Source organism: Gopherus flavomarginatus, chromosome 3, assembly GCF_025201925.1.
Source record: "Gopherus flavomarginatus isolate rGopFla2 chromosome 3, rGopFla2.mat.asm, whole genome shotgun sequence".
NCBI lineage: Eukaryota > Metazoa > Chordata > Testudines > Testudinidae > Gopherus > Gopherus flavomarginatus.
The window spans coordinates 88,847,819-88,866,864 of record NC_066619.1 but is presented as its reverse complement, the minus strand read 5'-3'; the positions used below and the strand labels follow the sequence as shown (position 1 = coordinate 88,866,864).

At 39.8% G+C, this 19,046-nt stretch overlaps 1 protein-coding gene across 10 annotated transcripts in view; it reads right to left on the bottom strand.

The window, feature by feature from the left end:
• Positions 1-34: 34 nt before the first annotated feature.
• CDC14B (cell division cycle 14B) overlaps positions 35-19,046 on the bottom strand; it is a 79,504-nt gene continuing 60,492 nt past the window's right edge. For 4 of the 10 annotated variants that reach the window (XM_050945839.1, XM_050945841.1, XM_050945842.1 and 1 more), the window contains 3 exons: positions 9,054-9,170; positions 4,670-4,735; positions 35-4,407 (listed from right to left, as the gene is read on the bottom strand). In XM_050945839.1, the coding sequence (XP_050801796.1) occupies positions 4,368-4,407; positions 4,670-4,735; positions 9,054-9,170 (223 nt within the window). In that variant the 3' untranslated portion in view covers positions 35-4,367. Of the gene's footprint in view, positions 4,408-4,669; positions 4,736-9,053; positions 9,171-19,046 lie in introns of those variants that run through there. The other 6 variants (XM_050945843.1, XM_050945848.1, XM_050945840.1 and 3 more) reach the window with 5 other exon arrangements.

Genomic DNA, 19,046 nt, shown 5'->3' with positions numbered 1-19,046 from the left:
CCAATGCAGACTCTGACTAATCTGATTGTCAAGGTTGTTGGTAATAAGAAATATCAGGTTAATAGTTTTATTTGTACACAACTCATATTTACAATTATTACTATTCAGTATTTTGTATAAAACAAGTTACAATATGTAATATTTCCAAATGACAAATGCATATCAAACTAAGTTTACAAGACATCATGAAGCTTTATCTTAAAAATACCTTCAGCAAAATAAAACTCCCATTCTGTCATTCAATCTGATTTAAAAAAATATGAGTAGAAATATACAATTTAAAAAAAAATCAGGATGAGCAGTACTGATTTCAGTACGTTTTAAAGAACTTTCCAGACTCTGTACACAAGACAAATGAAAGTCTGCAAACCATTATTATAAAATTGCAGAACAATCTGATTAACATAATTGTTGATTTTTCTTCCACTTAGAATGTGCGTCTCATTTTATACAAATCCTAGCTTAATAGTTTTTGTCCAGTCTTTAAAAACTGCAGTACTTTCCTATTTACAGTTGGAACAACAGGTCAAGATCTGGGAGTAACTTTAATATAAATTACTGACACTTTGCTGAAAAGCAGCAACTTGACCCAAGATACCCAATAGTTACTATGTATTTTAAGTAGGATTTTCACTATATATATCAGTATAAAAGGGCGGATGGTGAAAAAATGATGGGCCACTCACCCAGAATTATACATCCATCACAGCAGAGATAATTAGCTTCTCAGCACACACAAGTACTAGGTCTCCAGCTGCCTGTTTTACATGTACATTCCATTTGGCACACTTTCACAAGTCTTTAGAAAAGAAGCACTTTCTCCCCTCGCTTTCAGAATTGCGGGTAGACAACTTTGGTACATATGGTGCAAATGCAAGGCAAAATGTCAGATTGAAAATACGAGCTAAATGTTAAAATTACATAGGCTCTGAGGAGGTAATGTTGGTCACTAAATAGTAATGCTGATTTGAATAGTCAAATACAGAATGGCAGTAGCATTTGTACGTTTCTCTGCAACTGTAAGATGTACGGAAGTGAAAAACGGTAGCCCAGAATCTTCATACCTAACAAAACTGTGAAACTTTGTTTAGAGACTTTCACTATATGTAATAGACATTTGTGATGGGCTTTGTTTTTCAGTTAAAATCAGTATTTGATGTTTAAAACAATGATACAAAATTGAAAGTCCAAGAGTTCATTTGGTTTTTTAAAATGTAATTTCAAAGTTTTCTAAAACTTCAAATGTTGGGGTGATTCTTAAAACACAAACCCTAGTCTGATTCTTTTCAGGTTCAATGGACAGTACAAACAACTCAACCTGTGCATATGTACAAGCAATTTATACTTATTACATTATTTCGAGGCAGACTTTAACTGAACAAATCAGTTCAGTATTTGCCAACAGACAACTCCTCAGTTTCACTTCAGTGCTGAGGTAAAGCACAAACATGTACACAAAATATGAAAATACTTAGGAAAAAAAAGAACTGGGAAGGCAGCTGGGAAGTTAAAACTACTACATACTGTCCAAAAGCCTTATTGTGTTTTTTTTAATCTATTCCTCCCAACCACTTACTATCACCTCATTCAGCTGTTTAGGCTTGTAAAAAGTGGAACTGTGACCTCCCCAGGGTTAGGACATTTAACTTTTTTTTTTACCTGTACAGCACCTAGCACCGTGGTGTCCCTTTCAGCTTTAGAGGCAAACATTTTAGTTTTTGAAAAAGATCAAGGAGCTCCAGTTGTTACAGTGGAGGCAAAATCTCTTGCCTTGCATCACTCAGGTAATAAAAGAAGTGGAATCCCTCACAATGTCCCTGCTGGGGATTCTACTCATCTGGAGTGCATGGAGCCAGTATAGCAGGGCATAGGTGGCCCGAGGAGGGGAGGGTGAGAGTGTGGAATGTGTTATGCGTCAGCTATCCACAACAGGCTGACAGTCCCATTGGGACTGTTAGCTGGCACAAGTTAAGAGCAACTGCTAGGCTGGCTCTGACCAGGATAGGGGTAGAGAATCATGAGTTTTGAGTGTTGTCTCTGTTATTAACTCCCCACTCTCTTGGGCTGCCCTGGCAGCTGCTGGAAAGGATGGGGCAGAGGGAAGTCACCCTTTACTAGGTGCTCCCCTATGTTCAGGCAGGCAGCTGCTCAGAGCATTCCAGGCTTATCCAAGAACTGCAGCTGCAGAAGTGAGAGGTATGGGGGAGGCAGCCCCCACAGGGCCTGGGCTGACATACACACTTTGGTTTTAAAAAAAAAAAATCCACAAGATTGTTCAGGGAGCACATTTTCAATTAATCATTAATTGCACGTTCTCTCTTCTAGGTCACTGGTGGAAGTTGGACTCATCAGTCTAGCACAATAGGGCCTCTAATTCTTGATCTGTGTAAGGAGCGCTCTGCTACCCCAAATAAAAACACAAAGGGGCTGTATTAGCAGAGAGGGAATTGTTTTAAAAAACCCATTGACTCATTTTGTCCCTCCTCCCCTCACAAGGTTAGCAAGGCTCTTGTCCCCAGAATGATGTGGCTCAGCCCCTCGCTCCCAATTGCCCTGAAAGATAATATAAACACTAAGATTACCATTTCCCTGGAGACAAGAGAGTCTCTCAACTGTACAAAGAAAGGAGCAAAGTCAGATGAATCAAAGGGGTTTCTTCTTACAAAAAAAGATATTAAATAGCTGTTCAAGGTTTTGATTCCATACTGGAAGAACCTTTTCTTCTATCTTCTTTACATTCAAGTTGCATAATTAAAAGTTTCAGAACAATTTGGGAGGTGCTTCTGTTAACTTAACAAGTAACCATAGCCTGGACTAATATTCTTCTGCTTTTATAGCATCAAAAGCTAATCAAGCCAATATATTGTTACTTACACTAGGGAACACCCTTCAATTCCATGATGATTTTTTAATGCTCTAATAAGGGGATTAAATTAGATGTAAGTGTCGAACCTTGCCTAGCACTGTTTAAATTTAATAGAAACATTCCCTCCCACTGCAAGACAGTAGGTCTTTCTTCAGGACAAAAAAAACTCTGCTGAGTAACATTTCAACCTTCCTCCCCAGATGTATTTATACAGAACTCATAAAAACAAACTTTTTTACTGTTGGCTATGCAGTAGCAGATCTGTTCTGAGGGGTGTGCACATGTCAAATGTGATGTTGGCAAACAAAGATACTGGGGGGGAAATAAGCTGTTCAAATATCATACGATAAAGCTGGAGGGAAACACGTTTCTGATTTAGAAGAGAGTACTGAAAAGGAAATAAACAAAATTTCAAATCCTAGGTCACCTTTAAAAAATTACAGTGACATTTAACAGATAATTAGGTATCTAGGGCTTTTTTTGTTTTGGTAAACAAAAGTACCTGGATGTTTAAAGGAGCACCGCCACCTTGAAATAACCATTTTTTAAAAATGACTGACTACACCTGCTCCCCACTGCCAATTTCAGTGGTTTTACAATCACAACTCATTTTTTTTCAAGTGCCTCAATTTCCCCCAACCCCCAGTATGGAAGAAAATGATTAAACAAGAGAAACTATGACAATGACCATAAAGATGGTCTGATGCATAAACTTTAGGAACTATTACCATGTCTGAAAGATTGGGAACCTTAGATATTACCTGTAGCACAAGTAGATAAAAAGTTTTCAACTAGCCATGTAATCTAAGTTGATGGTGCTGCTTCAAATTATAAACTCTGGTAGAAAAATCAATGTTTTCAAGCAATTTGAACAACTAAAAGCTATTACTAATAAAATAGTTAACAGCTTTTAGTTAATTTTTTTTTAAAAAAACACTTTGAAATAAAGCAGTCTTTGGCATACAGTAATTAGTCTGGGTATTTAACATTACAGCTTCATAAAAAAATCCATACAAAATAAGGAAGGCTATCCAAATCAACAGGAAAGTACAATGTTATGAGAATAAAATCTTGCCTTCCCAAGATTTGCTCTGTATTGGAGACTGAGATCAGCTTGGACGGACAACAGTGAATTAAATATTTAAAAGCTCCCACCGCATCTTCACTTCTTATGGTGGCCAGCAGCTGATTGCCATCACAATTACACACATGCATCATACCCACTCGTAAACTCTCTTTATAATAGAGGGTTTAGATAGTTACACCTGAGTCTAAATTTACAAGTTTTTTTTTAACATTTGAGAAAACGTTTAGAATTAGAAAGCTGAACTGTTTGTCAAGCATCTTAAACAGGTCATCTTCTACAAATTAGGAGGAGTTTTTCTGCTAAATCTTAGCTGCATTTTGCAGTTAATTTCTTTGAAAGGAAAGACTTTTTAAGTTCCATAGCAATATTCCATTTCCCCCCCCGTCAGCATCCTCTTCAGTCACTTCTTTTTACTTAACGCAGCACTGTCCTGGTCCTTGGTATGGAGTGACCACTGAAATGATAAAAAATAGATTTATGAGGAATAAAAACCATCCCATTTGAAATTCAAAAAACAAAGCAAGTGCAAAATCTAACATTTCTGCCAGTGTAAGCTAAGTTAAGCATAATAGTACAAAGAAAAAATTGTAAAGAAAAAGACTTGATACTTTTATAGAGAATAAATTATCAATTGTAAAGAAAGCACATACTACTGTTCTGATTACAAAGAGTAGGAAAAAAGCCTTTGTAAAGAAAAAGCAGAGGATTCAAAGTACCATAATTTCATTAAGCGCATTTGCTGTAAAGCATTCCTTTTCCTTTTCTCCTTCTGAGGTATCAGACTGTGGGAAAATTAGAAAAGAATGGAAAAGAAATATTAATTTTTTTAAAGCTAGAATTAGATCACAAACAGACAAAGCTCTGGTGTGCTTCTCTGGTGAGAAAAAAAGCTAAGAGACCTATACATTAATTGTTGCATATATTTCCCCTTTCCTGCCAACAGAGTCACAATTATTCCTTGGCATAATGATTCCTATAGTCCAATTCCACTGAGCCCCCCAAATCCTCACTACACTATTTCCTCTCTTCTAAATTGCTAACAACAAAGGAGCTCAAGAACTTGTTAAATACTTGGAACACTAATAATGTAATGAGTGGGACAATAGCTTAATTTCTATCCATTTTGAAGGGAAGAGGGTTCTGTTAGTTTCTTTACTTCATGCAGCTGGTGTTGGAATTTCTCAAGCCTCTACTGGATAGGTTACAAGGGGGGAAGATGAGGGGGGGGGGGGGGTTTGGGAGACAGGGGTCCTTTTCCTGGCTCAGACACTGCCTTGCTGTGTGCCTCAGTTTCCCAGTATGTAAAGTGGGGATATGAACACATGCTGTGTCCATCTCTGTAAAGCACTTTGAGTTCCATGGATGAAAAGCAGTTTAAGTGTTCAGTAGTAGGATTATTCCAGTTTTTTTGTTTCAAGATGGGATAAGTATTAAATGTTGCCTCTACTGAAAATGGTCCAATTAAATAGATTAACAATAAGAATTTAAGGAGTGTCTGCATTCTGAAAGGAAGAGAGAAGAGGATAAAATTTCACCATAAAATGATCTGATAAATGCACTTTGTAAAATGTGAACTCTGACCTATCACTTATGGACCAATCTACAACAGCCATGTCCTAGCGATGAGAAAGTGAGGTGCCAATTGACCAAGTCAGTTAACCTAATGTCACAGAGCAGATCATGACCCTAGGCTGCAATATGAATCCCTTGCAGTTCCATTACATTCTCCCATCCACACTACAAACAAAGTGCCATGTTAATACCTCCTCTCATTCTGGACAGCCAGGCATTGACAAAGGCAGATATATAGCGTCACCTGAAGGAAAAGGCAAAATATTGTACATATTGGCTTGATTGTTCAATCATGAGATGGCTTCATAAATCTCATGAGAAAACTTGAAGTAAATATTGTAGTTTTACTGGGAGATGAGTCATTCTGGACCCACTACTTAACAATTTCTTCACCGTTTGAAGGATGAGGAAGGACTCAAATCTGAGGATATAATGCTAAGAATGAATTTTTGATCACAGACTGTGATTCAGCTACAACAAAACTGAAATCTGAAGAAATCAATGCAAAACCTATAAATAAAATGAGATTCAATGAAAAAAATGGAAACAGTGGTCATATAGGAAAGACTATTAAAATACACAGACACCAAATAAAAGAGTACTGGCTAGGCAGCGATGTCCAAAGAATCAAAGGGTTTATATTGGATGATAAAGTTTACATAGATACAATAATATTGTGTCACAAAATACATGCTGAGTTAGATTAACAACAATACTACAGTATTAATAGAAGACGGAACTGTTCTCCTCTACTCTGCATTTATTAGGCTTGAATTGGAATAATGCAGTCAGTTTGGGGGACACCCTCCCCCCCCCTTTTTTTTTTTTAAATAAGACAAGTTGAATAAACTTCAGGCAAAAAGGATGAGAAGCCAGTTTTTGTTTTGTTTTGAATACACTAATGGAAGGTCCATGATGTCACCCATTGATTGCATATCCTTTACCAAATGGAGAGCTGCAAAAGCCTTCTCATTCTGTGATAGACTGGCTCCATACAAGATTTCTCCAGAGGCTACAGGTAAATAAAAACACATCCATATCGTAGGGAGGACATTCTTTATAATGCCCATGAGAGGGTATAAATTTAATCACATGATGCTTATATGAACTACAACCAAGCTGCCTTTTTTTTTCGTGGAAAAAGAACTCCAGAATTGTGACTTTATTGGATGGCACTATTTTGCTTTGAGATATCCTGAATGGCAGGATCTGGTCATCAACTGATTGAAGCAGTATGGTCTCAAAGTTAAGTATCAGAAACATGATCAGATACAGTTTAAAGTGAAAAATCTGGGGCAGAAGTTTCAGAAGCAGTGTCAGAAAGACAAATTACAAATACTCTACAAAGTTAGTGCTCATTTATGAACTGAGGAATCCCTCATCTGCAAGAGCACAAGTCTTTCCTCAGAGCCAGAAGGCATCATGCCAGGTTTGTAAAAGATATCTCCAAATGGCAGCACTTCTTCATATAATAATTTATCAGAAGGTCTTTTTTTCATTGTGACAAATGAGAAGAAAGGAACTGGGGAATGCCTGCTGTTCTCTAGAAAGGAGGATCTATTCATAAGGATGTTTTCCAGGAACTGAAATGGTATGTCACTGAACGGACAAATAGCTACAGAGCTAAGAGGCTCAAAAACAGAAGAGGCATGAAGAATATAAGAAATAGCCAGAACCAGAGAGGTCAGCATGGACAGAAATCAGTACTGATAAAAACAACGCAGTCAAGGAGACCTAATCAAACCAAACAATTATACAAAAACTAAATATAGCTTTTAACTATTTGTTAATATGAATCAAATGGTATATAATACCCTGAAAATTCTCTCAATGTTACATTAGAAGTGACCTGCAGGTTATCTTTTACCAACCATTAGAAGTGACCTGCAGGTTATCTTTTACCAACCATTAGAAGATTCATTTTGTTTGTTTGTTTTTAAATAGTTTTCATTTAAGGATAAGGGCAGAAGGAAGAGAAAAGGAAATTCTACAAAACACTACCACATAATAAGTTTGTATTTATGGCACATAAACACCATCTCATAAGTCCTAGCTGCAAGTCTAATGATTCACTCCTCCCAACAAAATAAGGCTCTTCTCGTCAGCATTTACTGATAGACTAATTAAAAGATATTCACAACAAGCACAAGACAAAAAATTGTCACTTTAAAAAATAAAAAACTATTTGAAACTGCTGTATGACATATAAGCCACAGATTATATGTGATTTGGATTTAAATTTGTTTAGATCTTTTGTTTTCAAACTGCAAGTTGCAAGCCCTCTTGGCAGCTTCACTCCCAAAAAAGAGAAATATATATTTGCTATCTCTCTTCCACAGTGTACGAATATCTGTGAATGTGAAAGAGGACAGCACTAGAAAAAAAATACTGATGGCTTTAAATTCCCCTAATTAATGGTTGTGTAACCTACAGATGTGAGCTAGAATCTCAGGCTCATTTCCAGCACAACTTGGGAGGGTTTAGGTCTGCATACCTGCTTTGCACATGGATGGATACAAGAACTCGTGTGGTAGCTGTCAGAAATAAATAAATATACTTTGTACCCTTACACATTTTTAATTCTCCATGTGCTTGTAGAGCAGACTATCTAGTTTAAATTCTGAATTCTTTTCCCATTATAAAATCTCATTACCAGCACTATATCTCATATCATATACACACACACACTTTCTACGCATTTTCTACACCTCTGTGATACAAAGCCAGTGTGCTTCTATGATTTATTTTCTCATATCTCAGTGGTCAGTCCAATTCCTCTTAGTTTTTATATTTCTTTCTCTTTCCATATTAATCCTTGCCAAGACAAAGGAGGAGTCCCTCCCCCAAAAGAGAACCGTGAAACGTTGTCTAACATTTTCGCTCAATATTGAAGATACCCTCTTTTCCACACAAGACAAGGAAATAGATCTTTTCTATGCTGAATGGTTGGCTTCAATCATCCAGGTTCTTTGACTTTCCAGACAGAGTGGAACTTTTAATGTTTATTTTCTTATTGGATGGTTAGACCAATAGAAAAAATGATGACAATACATTTGATCTTACAGCAGTAGAGAAGGGTGTTACAGAGGAGATATTTATGAATATTTGACAGAAGTTAGTTCTTTGCCATCTGAATTTCTAATTTGTTGCACTTGTACTGTTTCTCAGCTGCCCCCTGCACCCTTCCCTCCACCACACTGTCATATACAATCTCTCACCAGTTTTTTTAAAATTAGTTTCTGGAGAGGTTTCTTCATAATACCTGTAGATATTGTGATGGGAACTATTAAATCAGCAAACTCCTAAATTCAGTAATCCTTAAATCATACATCAGACCCACAGTACAAGTCTTCCAGTTTCCAGAATTCACTCAGAAATGTATGACACAAGAGATTCAAAGCTCCAGTCTCATTATATGATACATTTTAAAATATTTTAATTAATTCCTTGTCACTAGGAGGCTAATATTCCCTCAGACAAAGTCCATCACCAGCTATGGACATGCCAGCTCAAAAGAGTAACTCTCACCTTTTTAAACTGCTTTTTCTTGCAGCAGACCTGGTAGTTCTTTTATTAATGTCTGCACTGCCAGAAATGCTAGGTTCAGACGTTTTACTTTTCTGAACACTGGACTGTAGAATTACTCTGAAAAGAGTCGGAAAAAGAAAATTATATAACCTGAAAGTTTACCAGAAAAAAAACTGATAAGAGGATATAATACTGTAGCACAAAGAACAGATATATTGGTATGTGTGTCATATGGCTCTCCACAAATAATTCTTGAAAAAGGGTTCTTTGCAGACTGAGGTATACAATTTCCTCTTGGTAATGCCTTGTTAATAAGTTAATTCTTGCAGTATTACTAGTTTATTTTTACTTTACTTATTTTACATTCAATAAGATTGTCAAGGCGCTTTTCTTTTAGCATTATTACCTTTTTAGGAAGAAGGGGAGAAGGCAGAAATGAAGTGAACAAAAAGCTGATATTTTAAGTGCTTTGTACTGAAAGAGCGAGCAACATGAAGAGCCTAATAGAGAAGCAAATGTTATTTTCCCACAAATGACATCTCGGCTGATGCAAAAGGAATCACAACTCTCAACAGCTCCTGAAGATCAGAGTCTAAATCTCCAACCCATAACATGGTCATTTGGAACACACAGTCTGTAAAAAGCTTTGTTACAGTTGACCCGGGTTCAGTTTTTAGTTGACAATGCTGGTGTTTTGCTGTTAGAAAACAGGGAGTGACCACACCACACTTGTAGCATGCTTTTCAAAAATGCTGACCACCCGGCATCTCCCAGTAGACACTGGCAGCAACAGGCACAAAACACTCTTTAAAAATCAAGTCACTTGTACCCTTTGCCATCCCCCATTTTCCCTATCTCTTTCGTTTTGCCTTGCCACATCCCACCATGTTTCTGCTTACACTATGGGAGAGTTTGTTTTTTTTTAAATTACTCCATATGGCACCTGCCACAGTTTTGGATACTCAGTTAATAATTATTATATAACAGAAGGGTAGGAGGGACCCTCCTCTCATGACATCAATTAAATCATTTTAGCAAGGCATTTCCCACTCAATTTGAACTCTGCCCTCACAGAACCAACTAGATTCTGAAACTATTATAAGTCTAATTTGTCCATGAAGTGAAATAGTTCATTGTTATGCGTGCCACACATTCTGGTTACTTTACCTTACAAAAGGTCCTGTGGCACTTTATAGACTAACAGATGTATTGGAGCATAAGCTTTCATGGATGAATACCCACTTCAGTATTCACCCACGAAAGCTTATGCTCCAATACGTCTGTTAGTCTATAAGGTGCCACAGGATTCTTTGCTGCTTTTACAAATCCATACTAACACGGCTACCCCTCTGATACTTTACAATAACTTGTTCTTTGAGATGTGTGGTCCCTATGTGTAGTCCACGTGAGGTGCACAGGCATTTGATGTGCCTGAGACCAGAAGATTTTTCTTTAGTAGTGTCCACTGATCTGTGTCTGCACACTCTGAACATAAGGCATAAGGGCTCAGCGTGGACAGGCTGCTTCTCCAGCTCCCATACCACCAGAAATCACTTTAGGAAAGGATCTGAAGTAGAGGGGAAGGAGAACAGGTAGTGGAATACATATAGGGACCACACACATCTTAAATAACTCCAGTAACTGTAAGGTAAGTAACATGAATTTCTTCGAGTGATGGTCCCTATGAATATGTCACATGAGAGGACTCAAGAGTACTACTCATTGAGGACAACGGTGTGAGGACCGCAATGTACTACAGATTGCAGGACACATCTGTTGAAAAAGCTTGTACCAGGGCATAATGTCTAGCAAAAAGATACACACACAATCACATGTTGCTGCTCTACAGAAAGGAGATATCCTGAAGAAAAGCTACTAAGACAGCCTGGGTTCTGGTCAAGTGGGCTCTCTCACTTTGTGGAGGAGGTGTCACCATTAGCTCATAGCAAAGCAGGATGAAACCTGAAATCCATTTGTAAAGTGTCTGTGAGGAAATTACTTCCCCTTTCATCCATTCAGTAAAGTAAACAGAGTCAGACATTTCCTGAAGGGTTTTGTCTTGCAGATACAACACCAAGGCTCAAAAGACATCCAAAGAATGGAGCTTCCTCTGTTTTCTGGTGGTGTGAGGTTTTGGGTAGAAAACAGGTAGATATATGACCTAATTTAAAGTGAAATTTGGAGGAAACCTTTGGAACGAACGTGGGGTGTAACATCAAAGAAATCTTATACTTCTGGAAGACCATGTAGGGAGAGTCTCCCATAAGGAATCCAAAGTCACTTACTCTTCTGACAGAGGTGACTGTGGTCAGAAAGGCCACCTTCAAAAGACAAATGAAGGGAGCAGGAAACTACAGGTTCAAAAGGAGGAGTAATGAGTGCTGACAATGAGAGACCGAAGACTCAAATCGGTATAGGTTTCAGTACTGGGAGGAAAGGTTCTATCAAGGCTGTTTGAAAACCTCACAATGGATAAAGACCAAAACAGTTTTCCACTACAGAATGGAAGGCCTTAATCATTGCCAAATGCACTTTCAGTGAGCTGAGTGATAAATCAGACATTTTTAACATAAAAGGAACTAGTCCAGAATGGTAGGGATCTGAGCCCTTTGGACGTATCTGAGGATGCAGACATCAGATAGAAAATTTCTTCCATTTCATCATAGACACTTTCCTGCTATTATTGAGAATGGATTGTTCTGCCTCTGAACCTGACCTCTCTAAGCTCATCATCCATCCAAATACCAGGCTTAGACTGAGCGATGCTGGGTTTGGATGAATGGTCTTGCCCTTCTCCTAAGTCAGCTGGTTCAGAGATAGACAGGAAGCGATCTGAAGGAAGCCGGTGAACCAAAATTGTCTCAACCACTAGGATTGGCCAATGCTTTTTTCCTGCTTGATTTTCCTCAGGCTTGAGGTAAGAGGGGAATGGCTGGCAAAGCATCCATTAGTGGTGCTGACCATTTTACTAGGAATGCCTCTTCTCAGGAATTGTACCCCTGAGCTACCTGGGAACACTAGACTAGGCATTTCTAGTTTTCCTGGCACAAAAAAGACATCCCACAACAGGAATCCCCACTGTTAGAAAATGCTCCGTATCACTGAGCTGTGAAGTTTTCAATCCTGGTCTGTGGAACTGCCTGCTGAGGCTGTCTGCCAAAGTGTTCATTACTCCTGGAAAGTGCACTGCCCAAGAGAGTGATCTGATGTCAGATAAACCAATTCCAGAGACTGATCATCTTCATGCAAAGAGTGGTGGTCTGCTCTGCTTCATGTTTGTTCATGCAGAGCTGCCGGGGTGGGGGGCAAGTGGGGCAATTTGCCCCAGGCCCCCCCAGAAGAATATAGTATTCTATAGTATTGCAACTTTTTTTTAATGGAAGGGGCCCCCAGAATTGCTTTGCCCCAGATCCTCTGAATCCTCTGGGCAGCCCTGTGTTCATGTACTATACTGTAGTCATACTGCTCAACATACTGAATATGTAGGGCATGGATGAAAGGCAAAAGCCTTCTGTAGGATTTGAGTACTGCTTGCAGTTGGAGGAGACGTGAAGCTTGAATCTTGCCAAGTCCAAGAACCTTGAGCCACCTGTTCATCCAGATGTGCTCCCTAGCCTGATAGGGAGGCATATGCAATTAGTTTTTTCATGGGTGCAGGGGGAACAAAGGTAACCATTATGCCCACAGCTTCTCTTTTCCCACCAAGTCGAAGATCTTGAAAACACTGTGTGGAACTTACACTCGCTTGCCCAGCTTGTCTCTACTCAAGAGCATAAACTGTTTGCAACTACACCTGATGATTTCAGAGAAGGAGTCCATATGAAGGACCATATGGCCTCTGATCTCCCAGGGCTCAGTCAAAGCTGGGAGATGAGGTCCATTAGAGCTTGCAATCCGTCCTGGGTAAGTATACTTTGGCTGTTATAAAATCCAAAAGCTGTTCTAGTAAAAAAGTCTATAGTTTGCACAGAAACTAAAGTGGACATTTCTAGGTTTCCTTCGAGCTATAAGGATTGAAGGAAGCTGAGCAGTGATAGAGCCACCAACTGTACCTCTTTCCCAGTATGACTGACTTATGAGCAGCCAGTTGTTTAGGGAGGGAAATACTGGGGTGCCCTGGAGATGCTGGTATGCTACCACCATGGATAGCATCTTCAAGAAAACCCTTGACCGATCAAGAGACGGAAGGAAAGCTTTCTGTACTAGTAGTGGTCTAGGCTCACCATAAAGTGAAGCAACCTCCTGTGTGCTGGGTGAATGTCTATGTAAAAATAGGCCTTCTTCAAATATAGAGTTGCAAATCAGTTGTCTTTGTTTAGAGAGAGGATTATAGAGGCCAGGGTGACCTCTCTCAATCTTGATCAGAGGATGAAGATATTTGAGATCCACCGGTGGTAATGATCTCTAGAACCATCTGTCCGACATGATCTGATGTTGCACCTGAAAGAAACAGGCTAAGTAGCCACCAAATGGAGCATAGGTTTCCCAGGCTCAGGGCTGCTTCCCCCATGGCTCCTGCCCAGGCTCGAGGCCTCCCAGGCTCAGGACTTCTGCCCCCACCCCGGCTCCTGCCCAGTCTTGGGGCTTCAGCCCCCGTGTCTCCTGCTGTGGCTCCTGCCAGGGCTGAGGCACCCATTTTTCAAATTGTTCATGGCCTCTGGGTACAGGCCCCATGGGCCCATGCCTTAATCCACCACTGACACTAATTAGCAGCTAGGTGCCCACGGTTGGGGCACTCTCACCAGTGCTGGGGAGATCGGACCTACCTCCACCTCTGGGAGCCTCCTTCAGCTGCAGGAAACTCCGCAGCTGCTATCTTCAGAGCTGGGCACAAGAGTGAGCATGGCAATGCTGCAATCCCCCTACAACGGTTTTGGGACTCCCCCACAATCCCCTTTTGGATCAGGACACCCACAGTTACACCATGAAATGTCAAGTGTGAACATCTGAAATAGTGAAATTGACCAATTTTAAGACCCTCTGGCCATGAAATTGACCAAAGTGAACTGTGAATTTGCTAGGGCCCTAGTTAAAACCATGAAGAGGAACCAGATAAAGCTGGAAGGGCCAGTTTGAAGTTCACTATATTGACTCAGGAGTCAAAGTCTCTCACCAGCTCTACCCATTCCTGATTAATAAGGCCATAATCCCCGGTAATGAGTTTCTGGAATATCAAAAACAGCAGGATTTTTTCTTTTAACATGGAGAACTCTGTGTTTAAAATGGTCTGCTGACCACAGGATATTAGCAGGAACTTTAATAGTTTCCAAGAGTTATACAGAAAGACCCCACTTTCTTCTGGAGAAAAACAGGGAGAAGGCTGCTCCAGAGACATGGACTCATCGCCAGAGAAGTCAGGTAACTGCAGTTGAAGCCCGACTTCTGCAGTGTGGAAGGAGCCAGCCAGGCTTTGTGATGGGTCTGGATGAGGTTAGCCCGAAGAGGCTAAAGCTTGATGTTTTCTAGCACTGCTAAAAGCTCTCTCTCTAGATGGAGATGCAGTTCGATAAGAGGATGAAGAGCCTAAAGAAGATAGATTACAAAGAGGAAAAGAATGCTGATCCAGTGCAATGTAAAGGCTCAGCAGATGAACAACAGACCTACTGCTGCAACGGTAAATGTTACCTCTCCAGATAGAAGAACTGAAAAAGGCTGGAGACAGCCTTATTGTACCAAGGAACCCCAGAATGGATCTCAGACTCCATTCCACATGGTAATAAAGTTTACTCTGGAGGGTCTCAGAACTAAGGCATCAGAACCCACAATCACAGAAACCTCAAGAGGTATTACTGGGGATGGCCCCCTGCCGAAGCATATGATAGAGAAAGAAGAGGAATGGCTACCAATTGTCAAAAGACTTATCCCCTTGCACAATCTCAGCACTTAATTGTAACAGAGCAGCTAACACCTATATAGACATCAATGAAACAGAAGTACACAGTACCCAGACATTACCCAGACCTCCCTTGGCTCTGATTAGTCCCTCTGATCCAAAGAATTATTTGGTAGAGATGACTCTCTTGTACACTTGGCCCCAGAATCCTCGCTGCAAGACTTCTGTGAATAGGACTGAAAGGAAATGTCACAGTGAACAAGAAAAACTCTTAAGTGTCAAAAAAGGAGATGAGCCTCCAGCTCATTACCCTTTGTTTTCTTGGGGGTTGTTAGGTCAAAGATCCAGTCTGCCCCTACTTTGGAGCCACCGCCAGATCTCACTGAGTTCCATGCTCAGAATGGCTCCTCTGCGGATGCAGGAATATTTGCCCCATAGCCTTCTCCATCGATGGCAGATGATGGATTCTTCAGCATCCTCTCTTTTCTGGATCTTTGGGTGTAGTGGGAAGTGAAAGCCACACAACCTATACACTGCCTCAGGGACTGACCCTTGTGCAGACACCAGAAATGCTGGTCAGTTAGCAACATCTTAGCACTGACATACAGTTAAAAAAAAAAATTCCAAGGCAGATACTTTATCTCTAAACTTTGATTTAGGAATCAGACAGGATTTACACCACAGGTACCTGGAGACCGCACCAAGTTGAACACAGACACTTTCCCAACAGAATTATACAAAGAAGAGGAATGAAATTAACACAGACTACTCTATTAATAATAAAGCAAACATTCACAACAACTCATAACCATACACAAAGTAATGGAAGAAAATGGCCCAGACAGTTCTGGAGTAAAAAAAACCTCCAGATTCCAAAAATGTAAAGTCTCTTTGCAATCTATATTGCATTATCAAATATTATGTAAATTCTAAGCTTTCATATTAAAAATAAATGCTGTCTTTTCACTGCTGTGGAACAATCGTTAGAATGTGAACCGATCTGCTGCCACTTTGTTAATTCAGTTTGGCAAGAAAGTTGTCTCCAAGCAAACAATACTAACAGCAATGAATGCTAGCATTCCCTCTCCACCAAACTTAACGCTTCAAAGCCTAACTGGAACAAGAGACCCTGCCTACCCTAAAAAAATAATCACTCTTAAATATGTCTATGGCCAAGTCATGTTACAATATGGTTTATGCTTGCTTGTGTGGACAGAAAGGAAATAGTGAGAGAAACCTGTTTTAGTCTTAGCAGGGCTTAAATATTAACATTGAAGCAGCATAAGCAATCTCCCCATAAGAACATAAGAATGGCCATACTGGGTCAGACCAAAGTTCCATCCAGACCAGTATTCTGTCTGCCGACAGTGGCCAATGCCAGGTGCTCCAGAGGGAGTGAACCTAACAGGTGATCTTTCTCCTGCCATCCATCTCCACCCTCTGACAAACAGGCTAAGGACACCATTCCGTACCCATCCTGGCTAATAGTCATTAATGAACTTAACCATCATGAATTTGTCTAGTTCTCTTTTAAACCTTGTTATAGTCCTAGCCTTCACAACCTCCTCAGGCAAGGAGTGCCACAGGTTGACTGTGCGCTGCATGAAGAAGAACTTTTATTTGTTTTAAACCTCCTGCCTATTAATTTCATTTGGCAGCCCCTAGTTCTTATATTAAGGGAACAAGTAAACAACTTTTCCTTATTCACTTTCTCCACATCATTCATGATTTTATATACCTCTATCATATCCCCCCCTTAGTCTCCTCTTTTCCATCACACATAAAAATAAAATTAGAACATCTCCAGAAATGTCAGTCTGTAAGTAGAAAAACTTGGTGGCTAATGCAACATCAAGGTTGCTAAGTTAAGGAAGCTAAGTAAATGTTCCCACATTCCCTCTGCCACATTGTACATTCTTTATACTTTATGGCCTTGACAATGTAAAACAGAGAAATTCAGGTACACATTTAGCTAGGAAAGCAGGAATATAACTAGGTCCCTACCAAATTCATGGTCCACTTTGGCTGATTTGACAGTCAAAGGATTTTAAAAATTGTAAATTTTATTATTTCAGCTATTTAAATCTGAAATTTCACCATGTTGTAATTGTAGGAATCCTGACCCAAAGAAGAGTTGCAGGGGGGTTGCCAGGTTATTGTAGGGGAGATTGTGGTATTGCTGCCCTTACTTCTGCGCTGCTACTAAAGGCAGTAGTGCTGGGCAGATGAAGAGCGGTGGCTGCTAGCTGAGAGCCCAGCTCTCAAGGCAGACCTGTCTCCAGCAACAGTGCAGAAGGAAGGCTGGCATGATATGGTATTGCCACTTTTACATCTGTGCTGCTGCCTGGAGAGCTGAGACTTCAGTCAACATCTGCTACTCTCCGGCCACCCAGCTCTGAAGGCAACAGTGCAAAAGTAAGGGTGCAATGGTATGGTGTGGAGATCTGTACTTCTGCGCTGCTGCTGGCAGGGCACCACCTTCAGAGCTGGGCATTCAGCCAACAGCCGCTGCTCTACGGCCACTCAACTCTGAAGGCAATGCAGAAGTAAGGGTGCCAATACCACGACCCCCTAAAATAACCTTGCAACACCCCCCACACACCCCCCACAACTCCCTTTTGGGCCAGGACCATCAATTTGAGAAATGCTAGTCTCCCTCATGAAATCTGTGTATTATAGGGTAAAAGTACATGAAAGACCAAATTTCACAGCAGGAGACCAGATTTCACAGTCCATGACACATTTTTCATGGCTGTGAATTTGATAGGAACCTTAAATGTAACATATTACTAAATATCCATAACGTGGCCAAATTAACATCACTATAGGAATCTTACTTTTTGCTTTTCCTGGTTTTATATTTCAATTGTGTAACCTTAACACTTACTTTATGTTTTGTGCAGTTAATACAGATCTGCAAATATACAAAAAAGCATTAAAGCAAATGTGTTAGCAATTTTGATCATCTGTTGGTTGTGAATTTTATCTGAAGGACGTATGCTCTTCCATGACACTATGAAGTTAGGATGACTGTCCATAAGAAATTTAATCCTGCTTCTAGGTCTAAGGCTTAACTACAGGAAATGGTACAATTCTATCAATTACACACACATCCATTATTTCACACATTCATAGATTTTAAAGCCAGAAGGGACCTTTCTGAACATTTAGTCTGACCTCTTATGTAACACAGGACATCTCGGTATCAGCTCCTGCTTCAAGTTCAATAGCTCTGGCTGAACTAGAGCATATCTTCTAGAAAAACATCCAATCTTGATCTGAAAATTGCCAGTGTTGGAGAACCCCCACATCCCTGGATAAGTTGGTCCAATGGTTAATTATTCTTACTTAAAAGTTTGCATCTTATTTCTAGTCTGAATTTGTCTAGCTTTAACTCTTCCAACCACTGGTTCTTGTTACACTTTTGTCTGCTACATTGAAGAGTGCCCCTATTATCAAATAATACATGTTCCCCATGTAGATACTTAAATACTGTGAACAAATCATCCCTTAACCTCCTCTTGATAAGATGAACAGATTGAGTTCTGTAAGCTTATCACTACAAGACATGAGTTCCAATAATTTAATCATTCTCAAGACTCTTCTCTAAGTCATCACCAATTTATCAACATCCTTCTAGACTTCTGGACACTGTATTTGAGCAGCAGTTGTACTGTAGTGCAAAAAGTTTCCATTTATAATTAATCTGTAATGGAACCTTCACTTTGTTGTTCCATTGCCCAGAACTTCATGTTTTCAAAAGGTACCCTATATTAAACAGAAGTACCTTCATTACTCAAAGACACTGCTTCTGTTCCAGCAAGTACACAGCACCTTAACAAGCCAAGAATTGTTAAACCGGACATAAATGCAACAGCAGCAAGGCTGGTAGGTCCAAACTTCATATTTTTTTTTTTATCAACTAGTATGTCAGTGCTTTAAAAATCCTCTAAAATGCTAGTAACTAATGTGGGAATGGGCGACAGGGGATAGATCACTTGATGATTACCTGTTCTGTTCACTCCCTCTGAAGCACCTAGCACTGGTCACTGTTGGAAGACAGGATACTGGGATGGACGGACTTTTGGTCTGACCCAGTACAGCCGCTCTTATGTACATGAAATGAAGGCAGGAAATCAGCAAAGGTAAGAAAACATTTT